Source organism: Aptenodytes patagonicus, chromosome 6 (genome assembly GCF_965638725.1).
Source record: "Aptenodytes patagonicus chromosome 6, bAptPat1.pri.cur, whole genome shotgun sequence".
NCBI classification, from domain to species: Eukaryota; Metazoa; Chordata; class Aves; order Sphenisciformes; family Spheniscidae; genus Aptenodytes; species Aptenodytes patagonicus.
In genome coordinates this window covers 3071152-3085808 of record NC_134954.1, presented here as the reverse complement: position 1 = coordinate 3085808, position 14657 = coordinate 3071152, and the positions used below count along the sequence as shown (strand labels likewise).

The 14657-nt window shown below is 42.9% G+C and overlaps 1 protein-coding gene across 3 annotated transcripts in view; it reads left to right on the top strand.

The window, feature by feature from the left end:
• The window catches only part of EPHA4 (EPH receptor A4), a 110642-nt gene that overhangs the window by 77718 nt on the left and 18267 nt on the right, over positions 1 to 14657 (top strand). For all 3 annotated transcript variants that reach the window (XM_076340856.1, XM_076340855.1, XM_076340854.1), the window contains exons 6-11: positions 3684 to 3808; positions 5004 to 5163; positions 6237 to 6348; positions 11669 to 11727; positions 12515 to 12628; positions 12809 to 12994. In XM_076340856.1, the coding sequence (XP_076196971.1) occupies positions 3684 to 3808; positions 5004 to 5163; positions 6237 to 6348; positions 11669 to 11727; positions 12515 to 12628; positions 12809 to 12994 (756 nt within the window). The remainder of the gene's footprint in view (positions 1 to 3683; positions 3809 to 5003; positions 5164 to 6236; positions 6349 to 11668; positions 11728 to 12514; positions 12629 to 12808; positions 12995 to 14657) is intronic.

The window sequence follows — 14657 nt, the reverse complement described above, 5'->3', positions numbered from 1 at the left end:
AGAACCGCAGTAATAAAACTACTAGTAGGTGTTTAATGGCAGGTTATTGAGGAAGTAGATAAAAGAAAATTGCAACATTCACATCAGTAGGGAGTGGGGTTTTTAAGGGAGAGGAACTGCTGAGCTTTGAACTAGGGGAAGTTCCACTTGGTGCTTTTGTTCAAGGGGACCCCTTTTTAGAGACCCAAAAATACCTCGTCATTCTTCCCTGTGAAGTGGTCTGTTGTGGTGGAATTGGTGCTCGGTGTGTGCAGTCTGTGCACGTGTGGCAGAAAAACTTGCTGTTGTAAGGAATGATGACTGAGAAACAGGTTTTTGCTTAGTGTTCCTTTCCAAATACCAGGGAGTAGGGAGGAGGAAAGTGCAAAAAGTGAAAGAAAAAGTGATCGCCCACTCTTCCAAAAGTATTATGTGATCTTATTGCAAACATCTTAATTGTGTACATTATTCTTTTTGGTCAAGCTGTCCTCAGTATGTTTTGTGTAGGAATGTGTGTATATAATGAACAGTTAGCCCATGCACATAGAAGATTCTGTCTTTTATTCTCCTCGTGATCAAAGCATCATTTTACAACCTGTTACATGTTTATCTTCACATCATCCTTAAGAGGCAATTTAAAGGCAAGAGGGAGAGGAACAAAGAACGTAAATATTTTGCACAAGCTCACCCAGAAGGCTGTGACTGCTGCCTGGATTGCCATGATGAGCTGGCAGTGGTGATTTGTCCCAGACTCTTACGTCCTTTTGGTAATATATGTCCAAGGAGACCCAGACTTGTTGTTCTTCCAGAAGCCCAGTCTTTCAACTACTCAGGTCAGCTGGTGGATCCTGGAAAACAAGGAAACAAACAAACCTGATTTGTAGGGCTATTTGCAGAAATAAGAGGGAATTGGTAATGGAGGATTTTATCCATGCCGTGGGATAACTGCCCTGTGGTTACTGAGCCCAGTTCCTCAAGGTCCACAGAGTTGCAGATCACCATCCTATTGCATAGACCGTTACAGGTCTGTGCTGCGGAGATGTCAAAGAGCTCCTGGACAGCCTCTTGCAATTCTGGTACTTCATCCTGTAGTTGGAACTGAGCACGCCTTGGATTTCTGTATAGCATATGGAGAGGCAGGATGTACAGTCAAAACAAAAAAACCTCAGAAACAAATTGCTCATCTGCAGAACACGGGACAAAAGAAGAGATTAGAAGTTAAGTAGGATGAATTTGCATATAAAGGAGAGGAAGGAAAAAATAGGGCCATTCTTACAATTGTAATCCTAAGGAGTAACACAGGTATTGATGTACAAGTCCTCTTTGTGTCCTGGAGGCCAGGAGCAGGTTGCTTATTCCAGTATGGTGTAGTGCCTAAGATCAGCTGTCCATTTTTGAGAGATATGAGAAAGCACTTGTTAAACTATATAAAGCTAAGCATCTTTCACAAGAAGGGGTCGTTAATATATATTCTGCTGCTGCAAATAGCTCTTTTACAACAGAGAAGAAATGCGTTTTCATACAGCACTTACCAGCCCAATATTGAAGGACTCGCTAAATTCCAATATAAATACCTGCAGAAATGAAATGGGAAACCAGGGAAGTTAAAAAGAGGGTAAAGGCAAGAAAGTGAACTTTCTCTCTACCAATTCTTGAGGTCAGACCAGCATAAGTGACAGATTCTCAGTAAAAAGAATTGCCTGTCTGTCCTGCATGAGGCACCGATTAACTAAGCAGATTTCTCTCCGATTGGTTTATCAGTAATGTCGCGCGCGTGTGTGTTTTAGGGTAACAAATCTGATTTCTAATCTATTAGCTGAGCAGTATTCTTGCTGCAAAGGGGAAGGAAAAAAAGCCTGATGCTCTGTTGAGGAACTGTGAGGTTATTAAGCAGGTTCTCAGTCATGCCACAGATACAACTTGATGGAGCACACCTGGATCCTCCTCCCTGTTGGCTGTGTTTATAGTCTCCTCTGTCATCCAGTATTTGACTTTGCATGTGAGAGACAGACAAGGAAAAAGAAAGAAAGGTTTTGGAGGCATTTCTAACAGAGATGCCAAACTGTCAAATAGTAAATCGGGAAGCAGCTCCCTGACGGTTTCACATCAAGAGGAGACACCCTTTTGTGACTGTGCGGCGTCTACTGGTTATTTTCACTTCCATCAGAACTGTCTGATATGGTCAAGTAGGTTTGAGGCTTTCAACATTCAATTTTCCTTTCATTTATTGTGTTTCATTTGTTTGTCTTTCTTGGTAGTTTTCAAGGGTATGTGTTTCAAGGATACTTTCTACTCTTGAACATTTTCGTGGATCATCATCCCAAAGTTAAGGGTAGAAAAAGAAACAGAAAGGGAAAGGGGGGGGGGAAGAGCAACATGGCTATGGCTTCAGGGGACAAAAGAAGAAATATATTCAATTTAGGAAGACCTCTAATCTCTGGTTATACAGGACAGCTTTGTTAGATAAGATTAAAAATTTCATGAATGTCCCTTTTTATCCCTGGAGACTCCGCCATTTATACCAGCTATTGTCGGCATCAAAAGAGCTTGATAACAGCTGGCTAGAGACGTGACCACACAGCAACACAACAGCAAGAAAGGGGCATCCGGGTTCATAAATCTTCAGAAACCCCGTTCCCCCAGCGCAGCCATGAATCTGCTGCTATCGCAGTCAAAGGGAGAATGCATTGTCTTCCAGCCAGTCAAAAACCTGAACTTCAGCATTAGCAGGGGCTCTATTGAAAGTGTAGGGTGCACAATGAGATGTTTTCCTTTATCTTCTTCATTGCAGCCCTTATTACTGCACACAGATACAGTTTAAAGGGTCTTTGAGTTTAGCTTGTTGCTAGGTAAGAGTTTTTCCCAAAATCGCGCAGCCCTTGCCCTTGGCAGTGTAATCCTGCTTTTTCTATTCATCGCATCAATACAGCGCCCCATGGGACAGGGTCAGATGATGCCGGTTTGGTACACGATGGACCGATCTCTGGCATCTTCTGGCTGGGAAGGAGCTATCAAAGCCAGAATCTGGCCCTTGGGCACTGAGCTTCCCCGTTCTCCAGGGACTGCTCGCAGACTCGGGCGTGAGCAGGGCAAGTTAGCAAGCACAAATTGGCTCAGACTCTTGAAATACAAGTTTCCTGGTTTTCATGGGAGGGTCCAAATTCATATGTATTCAGCTTTATTCTGGTCTTACTTAATTCAGTGGCAACATTTTCTCAGCTTTAGAGAAAACCAGATTGGTCCTTCAGGAATTTCATAGTTCCTGTAAAGCAAATAGCTAACGAAGTAACATCAGCTAATTTTAGGAGATGGAAGAAGAGAATCGCTGTGGACCAAAACAAAAGTACAAGTCTATGCACCGTGCCTAACAAAGGACAAAAATAAGGCAGAATCCTTCAGTACCTTAGCCTCTTATGGAGGTTTGTACCTGGGCGTCATGAACGTTGCAATGTTTAGACAACTGTATTGTTACTTCAGAACCCGCCTGTCTAGTATTGCCCAGAATCCCAGAGCAAGCTTTATTAGAGAGGGTTAAATGCAATTTTGTTAGAGAAAACAGGACAAATACTTAATGCTTCTAACCTCCCCCCCCCGCAAGAAAAACACTATTTCTGAAAGTGCTCATGTTGTGAAAGCTATGATTAAAAATATGTTCCTCATTAAAACTAAATTATTGCTTATAATTTTTTTTTTTCTTGTGGCAGCTCCATCCCCAATTGCTTTGATCCAGGCTAAAGAGATAACAAGGCACAGCGTTGCCTTGGCTTGGCTGGAACCTGACAGGCCAAATGGAGTCATCCTGGAGTACGAAGTCAAATATTATGAAAAGGTACTGTTAAAAAATGGACAAGCAAGGACCCTGTTGTTTGGGTTTGGGGAGAGCTTTTTACTTCATTCCATTACGGTTTACTTCCAGATAGAATTTTATCATTTGAAACCAAATAGATTCAGTTTAATAAAATCCAATTAAGGATTTCATGCACTTGAATGGTTGCTTGAAAGAATAAGACTCATAGGCTGTTCCAGCTGTATGGTACGAGTTTATTTTGTTATTTTTTCCTACCTAGGAACGGAGCTTTTGTAGCAAGCGTATTTATAACGAGAATCAATAATGTTGGGCAGAAGTGAGACATTAGCTTTACTTCATAGACAGAAGTATAATAATGAAGTATATAACACAGTAATAATAAGAAGATCTGTTTGCCGATAGCTTCTGCTTAGAGTGATAGTGTGGGCTGGATGGCTTTTAATAGAGAATAAGGAAAGAAAATTACATTCTTCATACTTTCCAAGTTAGAGGGAGATGCTATTCCTACAAATAACTTCTCAAGTATGGAACTATGAAAAGAGCTATTTTCTTTGAAGGTTCTCTGCAAAAATGAACAATTACCTGCTCTTGCTTGTGTGCGCTCTCTCTCACACGCGCATGCATACTTCTAAATTTTTTTTATAAAGATAATCACTTATTTGCTTCCCTAACACATACAGAAAAAGGCATCTGATTTGCAGGGAAGCTAGATTATTACATTTTCTGATGGATTTTCCAGACAAAAATAGAACAGTTTTTAAGATTGGACTTTCTGGAAGCCATTTTCTAAGTCTTTTCTTTCTTACAATATTTTAATCATTTTTTTTTTATATGGCTCCTGGCTGGTAGGAAGAAAAAGAAAGTGCCAGCATGTGTGAGTAAAATGTTGCTTGTTCATCAAGAGGATCCTATTTGAAGGCTTGGCTATCTTCCAAAGGATATCATTGCGTGATTTCTTAAATAATCAGTGATATATGAGCATCATACCTACCGCCTCATCATCCTTTTTTGGCTTGCTCAGAGCTCCATGCAGCACGCAGTGCTAGGGGTATTGAGCAAGGCCGACAGCAGGAGCCCTCGGGACGTATTTTGAGAATTCCGTCGTTGTTACTCATCTTCTTTCATTATGACGGTTTTGGCAAGGAAGTGGGGTTCCACGGTTCACGGCGCAGCGAGGCATTTTGACTTGATCACCGCTGTGTTCTTTTGTTGTCAGGACCAAAACGAGCGCAGCTATCGCATTGTGAAGACGGCCTCCAGGAATACTGACATCAAAGGCTTGAACCCCCTGACTTCGTATGTATTTCACGTGCGGGCCAGGACAGCAGCAGGATATGGAGACTTCAGTGGACCATTTGAGTTCACAACTAACACAGGTGATGACATGCCCACTGACTTCTTTTTCTTTTCCTTGAGCAAAGAGTGCAAATGTAACTGAGCTGTGTGTTGGGAGTTTCCCGTTGGTTGCTTGGACTGTGGCGTGTCTGTTCTGGCAAAATGTTCTTCCATGGCCGCATGGCTGTTAGTGATGCCATGAATCTGACCCGAGACATCTATTTGGGTATGCTATATTCTAGATTCTAGCAATGAAAATACTTCAGTGTGGCATAAGGAGACACGCACCCTATAAACACTTGGAAGCCACTGATGCTTGAGATTTATGTACCCATTTTGTTTACTGTAAATGTAGATGTTTGCACATGTGTTTGGAATATCTCATTTGCAGGAGAATAGAACCCTGTTACTTCCCTTTGCAAGCTATTGACATAGATCAGTTAGGTGTCCTACATCAGCTCATAGATTTGCACTTTTCCTTAGGCAGTCATAAATGACAGAATGTTTGAATTATGTTGTCAGTAGAGCTTTTCACTTTGCTCAAGAAAACATGCAAATTTAGCCCCCAAAATGTTTGCTTTTCGGTGGCAGGAAGGCAATGTGACCAAGCCTATTTTATTTTGGACGTACAGGTCTGTTTAAATCAATTTAAGGTCATGCCAGTTAGTGGCAACATCCTTCAGGATGGTAACAGCTGAAAATAATCAATCCAGCAGGAAGAGGGAAGACATTATAAAATAACTTACTCTCTTTGTGTCAGCTGGGGAGTGATCATTTGGCCCCACTGAGAGAAAAAGGAGGAGGAAAGAAGAGTGGAAAGTAATTAGAAAGGCAAAAAAAATAGCCATTATACCCTCTGAGCAACACTGAAGGGGAGAAGGAGAGGGAGTCCTTGTTCCCAGTGAACTGAAGTTCCCCAAATCATCAAACATCATGTCTTCAGCTAATTAGGGCCCTGTTGGAAAATTGTGTCAAATGACTATATAATAAAGGCCTGAAAGTAGATTTGAGTGCTACTCTAAACTGCCTTCACAAGCCAGAAAGCCTCATTGAGTGCTACCTAGGTTGATTTTTTGAGGGTGTCTGACACTAATGCTCCCTTTTCTGTTTCCAGTTCCTTCCCCCATCATTGGCGATGGTACCAATCCCACAGTGCTTCTTGTTTCAGTGGCTGGCAGCGTTGTTCTTGTGGTCATTCTCATTGCAGCCTTTGTCATCAGCAGGAGGTAAGAACTTAAGCTTCTCTCTCCCCCTCTCTCTTTCATGAGGGAGCTTTTTGTCTCCTCCAAACAAAGCTAAATTCTTTGATTAGCATCATAAACAGTGCATTTGCATTACAAGCCTTCTCCCATGTAGCTTTGATCTTCTCAACATTAGTACCAAGCAGCATGTGATGTAATGGCAATAGTTCCAGCTCTATTTGCCCTTCAAATGCAAAGCTGATTGCAATAACTGGCATTGAGAAGCAAGCCAGCTAGAGATTTGTGGTTAGTGTAATTTGAAGTTAAGTTTAATGGGTATGGGTACAGTAGATTTTCTTGGACTGACTCCTGATAGACAGGGAATAAACAACTGCTCTGTTGTGAACTAAGCCATCAGACTGCTATGCTTGTGATTTTTGTGTTAGTCTGTATGAGTCTGCATTAGTCTTTTGGGTTAGTCCTTCCAGTGTGAGTGGATATGACTGTAAAACAGAAGCCATGGTCTTTCAGCATCATATGCAGTAACGTAGCAGACTGGATCGATGGTTATTTCATCAGAGCAGGACCATAATCTTCTACCAAGTACTTGCTCATTCTCCCAAATTCAACCCAGGCATCAGGAACAATCCTGTGAATGGGAGGGCAGCGTAGCAGAACACGGCGTGAGTGTTTCTGTCTTCATCTTTGTGTTCAGTCTCATTTAAAAAGATGAGCATGATTTTGCTTCAGTGTAATTCTGAGATAAAACTGGATGTATCATTACTGCATGTGAAGCCTGGGATCTGAGGGACGCACGTTTTGTCAGTCTCTGTTGATCAGTTTAATGGCATCAGCCATAAATGTGCACAAATTCCTCTTGATTTGCTCTCTTACTTTAAATTGTCTTAAAGAGCAGTTAAGTCGCTATGATTGTAATATCTGGAAAGTAGACATGCATTGTTATAGCTTTCTGTGGGTGTTCAACTCAAAGCCTCCATGCTGGCAAGAAGAAAGAAGAGCAGAACATATGAAAATGTAATGCAGAGAGACAGGTTTATTAAAAGCCATTGCAACAGAAAATAGCATCACTGAGCTTGATGACTTAATCTCCTCTCTGCTTTTATTGATCACTTTATTATTTAAGGCAGGATTGATAGCAGGGTACATTGGATTTCTAATTATGAGTCGCCACCTTGGAGAATTGAGCTGTCGAGCTGCTTTGAGATGATTCCTTCCCCTCCTCCCCTATAAAAAAAATGTCGCTTCCCAAGGCTGATAAACACTGCTTGGTGATTGGCCCTCAATGGATCACTTTTTAGAAAATGAAATGTCAACCCCTTGCCCTCATATTGATTCTCTTTAGTATCGGCCATAAAGCTGTCAAAGGAAAGGCTGCCTGGAGCCAGGTAGCTGACAGACTCGCTGATGTGGGTGCGCGCTCATGCAGGTCTTCTCACCGCTCAGGCTGTCTGTTCAGTTATCTCTGCCCACAAGCGTTCAACCTGGACAGAGACGAGACGCAGAGCAGGTGGACAGTCGGGACAAAAGGCCGGTCCAAGCACTAGTGGGAATGGAGATAAAAGTGTCCTGGTGGCCATGGGTTCAGAGATGTCCCGTAGCGCTGCACTGGTAGGTGTCCGAGAGGCCGTGGAAGGGGAAAGACATAGCAAGATGAATGAAATACTAGGACAGTGAAGCTGCTCTGTGCATACTAATGCATGGTGCCGTGCTAATTAATAGCCTTCCTCAATGCACAGCTCTCCAGTAGCTGAAGGAGCTCTCAGTAAACAGAATCTACTTTAATATTCACTATTACTCTAACGATTTTAACCACTTTACCAATGTCATTTAGAGGTGTGGGCTTTGGGGATATTTCATGATGTGCCTACACCAGCAGAAGTCAATAGCAAAATAATTATACTTTGTTCCAAAATGACTTCAGCTGAGAAAAAGCTTTTCTGTCCATACAGTCCCCATGAGGAGGTTTTGTAATCTAGCCGTGACCTTTGTACAATCAAACCCGTGCTTTGGCCTGCAGACCACGGCGACATGGCCTCTCTGCATCCAGGAGCCAAATGTGGGAACTGGGCATATGCTGTAGGTGCCCGCTTTTGAACCCGGGGTTATTACTACTAATTTAGCATTATGTTTTTTCAAGTGATTGCTCAAATCCCAAAATTCGTCTTTGCAACAGAATTTGTCAAAGGACTTTGCCTTCAGGCAGCTCAAGCTGTTTGGTTCTGTCCTGCGACCACGGCGTTTGTGTTAACGTGAGAACTAATCTGCCTAAATGTTAGCTTAAACTTACTGAGGTTAAGATGAGCATATCCATGGAGCAGAGTGCAGGAGGTAGCGTGAGTGTTTCTAAACCCTGCCCTGCAGGAACACCGAGTGAAATTAGAATATCTCAAATAGAGTTGTTAAAGGATTTGGGAAAGTGTAAAACAGAAAGAGCCACTTTCTAAAAGGGCTTGTGTGGAGTAAGATGGCCCTACAGAATCCTCTGGTTGTCTAAAAGTTTCTCTCGGAGATTCTTCCGATCGATAGATCGATTTATCTTCTGCTCCGTAAACAGCTGAACGTGTTTGCCCACCTTTTGCTGATGGTGTTGGATCAGCGTGCTCCGCCAGCCTGGTGCCTGAGCACTGCAGCACCCCCAGCCCCTCTTTTGTTCGGGGAGGAGGAGGTGGGAGCAGCGGTGCGGCGCCGGGTCCGTGCTGTTTCACCTCAGTGCGTGCTAATACCCTCCGTTGTTACCTCCTCTTCATCGCCAGCCCCCACCTGTAGGTCTGCCTGTGTCTCTGACCCCCGCAGTTTCTGAAAGCTTCTGTGTTCTTTTCCTGAATGCCGGCTATTTAATCACCGCCGCCAAAATCCCTGTAATTACGGGGTTCAAATCCGCGACAAAGGCTTCCTTCTGCCACTCAGGTGAGCTGCCCCGAGAGGCAGCTCCAGCCCCGCGTGCCCCGTGGAGCGGGGCTCCCAGGCTGCTCTCGGGGACAATGGCAGACAGGAGAGTCCTGCCCCGAGCCAAGCAGGAGAGGTCAACAGGTGACACAGGGAGAAGTGGAAGCAGGTAGTTAGTTTGGAAGGTATTATTTAAAGTTAATAAGCTACAATTATATTGCTTGAACAGTAATCCCTTTGTTTCCCTTCGCTTTTTGCATGTCTTTGGGTTTCAGTGGGGGAAGGTTATTTTTTTATCTGTTGTTAGGGTGCTTGTACTTTTTAAAAATAAGATAAAGAGCATTTTTTCATACTTAAAATGCATTCATGCAAAGCCTGTTCGTGTTTCATAGTTCCCATCTGTGCCTGAACATTAATAAAATGAATTTGAAGGGGTTCTGCTTAAAATGCAGAACCTTTTTTTTTTTTCTCTTCCTTTTTTTCTTTCCTCTGAGAGAAGTTGTATAATACCTGAAACCATCCCTGCAATCCCCTTAGCTGACTTGGTCCCATATGGCACTGGGTGAGATTTGTGCGGCCTCTTCCTTCTTACTCAGTTCAGTAACTGGGAGCAGAACATAGTCCTTGTATTTAACTCGGCTCTGTTACACCGGTGCCGTAAGTCCTCAGGCAAAAAAGTGGTTTAAATTGATGTTTGGATCCAGTGTGGTTTTTAATAATGCTCTTCTTGTGATTTGGAGCCATTTGCATTTAATTGACTTTCATAAAGAAAAGAAGCTCCCAACCATTTATGGTTGGATGTGTACCCGCTTTTTATGTCTGAACACAAGTCCTGTTGATGTTGTTGGGAGCTGTGAGGCTTGGTTCAAAGATCAGGTAGTCTTCACATGTCAAACAGGATTTTTTTTCCCCCTTCCGTTTCATGGTTAATTTATAGTTTTTATTATTGGCATAGTGTGTTTAACACCCAGCACTAAAAGACTGCAAAGACAAAGGCTGGGAAATGGCCTTTCAGCTGACAGCGGTGGGAAGCTGCCGTTCCCCGCAGGCCAGGCGCAGGGTGGGAAGTGAGACGCTTTTTGCTAATGGGCAGAAGGGTTTTGCTGACGGGAGGGGAACGGCGAGACTCAGGAAGATTTGCTGCAAGCAAGGCTCCCAGTCACGTGTTCTCTTCCTGTTATCTGCGAGTTTTTGACCCCTTTTAACTCGCATCTCCTGATACGTCTTTCTCTCACCCACTCCCGTTTTCCTCCTCCTCTACCCATTCACCATTTTCAGGCTTTTAACCCAGTCTCACCCCAATGTCCCTGGCAGGCCTGGTCGTCTCCTGCCCCGCTCCAGGCAGCGGGTTGCACATCGCAGGCAGTGCCAGTCTCGCCTCCTGTTCTCCAGGCTTGGGTTCTCCTTCTGCCTTCCCTCTTCTTCACGCCAGCCCGGACTCTTGCCAGTTAGCTAACCTGGGTCTGACACGCTGGGAGACTTGGGCTTCCGTAGGAACAGGCAAACTGAGGAGCAAGCAGCAATAAGCCCTTCTCTTTGGCGATGTCTGTTCTTACGCCTGGTTCTGAACTTTCAGTGAATGACGGGTAAAAGCCCAAATCAAATCTCTACATCTACGTACCGTCGGATGCTGGGAGCTTCAAATCCCAGTACACATTTGGCTCAGCTGACTCCTCAGTATCTTCCCTAACGGTCTAACCTCTTGTATTAAGTTGTCTTAATGCCACTTTCCCATTGAAGTTTAAAGGTGAACTAATTAAATACATAACTGGATACGATATCATGTGTGTAGGTGTAGAAATAGTAATCTATAGAATTAACATACTACACTACATTATTGTTTCCAACTCCGAGGGTTAGTAGGGGAGCTCTGCCATCAGGAGTTCTTTGCCCCCTTCAATTATACAGTGATTGAAAGAATAAACAAAATCCTTGGGATTTGCGTTTTTGGTGGTCAGGGTTTTTTTTTTTTGCTGCCATCCTGATTTCTATGTTACTAGACTGTTTCCAGTTTAAAATTTGCCATTAAATAAGTGTGCTGGTATTGGCATTTGCCTGATTACGTTTGAAAATCAATCTACAAAACACCTCTGTTGTAGCATTTAAATCCATATATGATAGGGCTAAAAAGCAATTTGGCCCTTTTTTGCACAGAATTGCAAAAGCACGTTTGAAGAAAAAGTAGCCGAAACACAAGCTTGCTTTTCTTTCTTTAAATGCCGAGATGCAAACGCAGGGATTTGTGTTTCCCTTGGTGCTTTGTTGATGCCAATAACACTTAGAGCAGTTGGAGGAGAGGAGTCTCCTGCCCCGCTGGTAAGTGTATGTTGTGTCATGGGCTGTTGTGGGGGAGCTGCCGAGCACAGGTCAGCTCAAGTCTCAGCAGGTCAAGAAGACCGAGTTTGTCTCAAAGTAAGATACTTATTTTGAACTGTAATGCTCTTTTTTGTTCTGACAGGCGCAGTAAGTACAGTAAGGCTAAGCAAGAGGCAGATGAGGAGAAACATTTGAACCAAGGTAAAAGGCAGTGGTGCTTGGGTTTTTTGATTCGGTTCATAAAACATGTCCCGTGTTCTGATGCTAGGGAAATAAGGGATGACATTCCTCTTGAGATGAATATGTTTCTGTTTGCCTCTCTTGCAAACATCCTCCTTCAAAACTATGCCCTGTAGTAACAGGGAAAACAGAAGTATCTGGGTAAAAATTTTTGAGGAGACAGTCAGGAGAAAGTTCATCAGTTTTTCCCATTGTTCTGTTCCACTGAAAGACATCTGTTCTTGGCTAGCGATAGCATGATTTTTTCCCACAAAACTCTGCTAAGGCAGTTTCTGGATGGGTCGGAGGCAATCCTGCAGGAAGGAAAAAGTGACCTTTGCTGCCTTTTTTCCAGGACTGAATCCTACTGTTACTTCCATCTCAGTCATCCAGGTACCAAACCTAGGACCTTGAGCTCAGAATTTCTTGGCTCCCAAAAGGGAAATGCGATGTGTTTTAGTCTCACAGGTCCATAGACAGGCTATTGGCCTGCTAGTGATGGCAGTGATTTGTGAAGCTCATTTATTGGCAAAAGCCTGATTCCTTACATCAATATTGGGAAATAGTAAATGTTTACATTAAAAAAAATCACATCGGGGGGAAAAATACATTAAGTCCTTCCTTCCTTCATCAGTCATTCCTGGCTTACAGTACATTTTTATTGTACACTCTCTTTGCTGTTGTATATCATTAAGGCTTCAGTCTCATATGTTCTGTGTTCAGCAGCATGTAGATCAGTGACTTCAAATAAAACATTTCTGCCTTGCAGGTGTTAGAACATATGTGGATCCTTTTACATATGAGGATCCAAACCAAGCTGTGAGGGAATTTGCCAAAGAAATTGATGCCTCCTGCATAAAGATTGAAAAAGTTATTGGTGTGGGTAAGTGCCAGAACTTTCGCATTTTTTTCTGGAAATACAGTTTTAAATTTGCTTTTAGGAAACATGGGATCCTCTGATTTTTGAACGACAGTTCCCCCAAATGAACTGACATAACAGTTTGACAACACAAACGCGTGCTTCACGTTCATGACCATGGATTCTTCTGCCTTTTTCCTTAAGGGGAATTTGGTGAAGTATGCAGTGGACGTCTCAAAGTGCCAGGAAAAAGAGAGATCTGTGTTGCTATCAAGACTCTAAAAGCTGGTTACACTGATAAACAAAGGAGAGACTTCCTGAGTGAGGCCAGCATCATGGGACAATTTGACCACCCCAATATCATCCACTTGGAAGGTGTAGTTACTAAATGTAAGTAGGTCGTTTTCATGACAAGGCCAATTTGGAAGTCACTGAGAAATTAAGTCTGTGGTGGTGTGTGCTGTTTTTTTTTGCTTTTTACCCTCTCTCCTGTGAAATGACAGATGGAACAGATCCACTGATAGCTAATAGGAGGAAATCAGTGCAGGACAAGTCATTAATCTTGTTGTCAGCTATAAATGGGTTTATGCTTTCAACTGATACTCTATCTGTAAGCAGCTTGTACAAGATTTTGTAGGGGGAATTAATACTGCAGGGGTTGGGTTTTTTTTTCCCCTTCTTGCTATGCCAAGCAGGCATCTTTCACATCTTTGCTAGAATGAGCTGATTGTTACAGGATAGGCAAAAGCAGATGGTGAGCAAAGAATTTAAAATGGTTGGGGGAGAAATACCAAAACAAAACTAGAGTCATATGTTTAAGGTACAAAGCACAGATGTGAGGAGCAAGCCTTTGAAATGAAGTAGGCTATTTTAGTGTGAAACTTGCTTATTTGTTTTCTCTGGTTTACAGGTGTGATAATTTCACTCTGCAGAATTTACCTGGCTGATCTTTTTGTTTGGTTGGTTTGGGTTTTTTTAAACTCTGTTAGCGTTCACTGTGCCATGAACCCTGCCTTAGAAAGAGAATGACAGCGCTCGCTGGGTGCTCTTTGTAGGCTAGAACTAAAAATACACCTGTGAGACAGACGTGCTTGGGTCTGACTTGATAAGGTGCCACTGTGATGGTGTAGTTATTGTCCCTACTCCAACTGCCCTAGATAGCGTGCTGGCAAAGCCTGGCACTGATCACTAATCCTAAAAGACCCTTTGGATGTAGGGGCTCATGCTCAGGGTAGCAAAGAAAGCAGACAGTGATCTTGTGAGCTGCTGTTAAAGGGTGGAATTTGTGAAGCTTACCTTCTGCAGCTGATGGTGTGCGTGATGAACATGAACGCAGGGTATTAATAGTGTAAGGAATTAAAATTAGATGTGGATGGAAAGTTAAAAAGTAAAATACTACTAGAAGAACAAAGTATCTCCCATAGAGGGTTGTCAAAGCCATCAATACCGCTGAAAAACGCTGTCCCTCTTGAATGTTGGTGGGAGCTGGATGCTTACTCCACCACTTGTGTTTCTGGAAATCTTACCCTTACTCATTTGTGTTTCCCTCTCCTAGGCTGCCTTCTCTCACAGTTGTTGAAAATGGCTCATACAGTGTGTTGCTGTTTGCTTTTCAAGACAAATTCCGCTAGGGAAAACAGGGGTTTGGGCTAATTTTGACCATCGTTTACTGAGGGCCTCCCTCACAACTGAAATTAAAAGATAATACTCTTGTTTAAATTTTGCGGGTCTGATTCTCTCTTTCTCTTTTTGTTGTTGTAACAAAGCCAGGGGGGGTTGTGGTCAGGCCGCAGTGTTTGCTACAGACAGTGATTTTTCTAGCACCTCTGTAAAAGAAAGGCAACAGGGGAATCTTTGTGTTGAAATCCCACCGAGGCTGGAAACCCCTGAGCTATTGCAGCTCTAGCAGTTATAAATGACTGTATGCATTTGCATAATGCAGTTGTCACTGAATTAAAATGATTTGAAATTTTCACTGAGGAGGGTGGTAGCCTGACCTGAGAACGTTTCCTTGCCTGACTCGCAGTAAGCGATGCTTCCGCAGCAAGCCAGC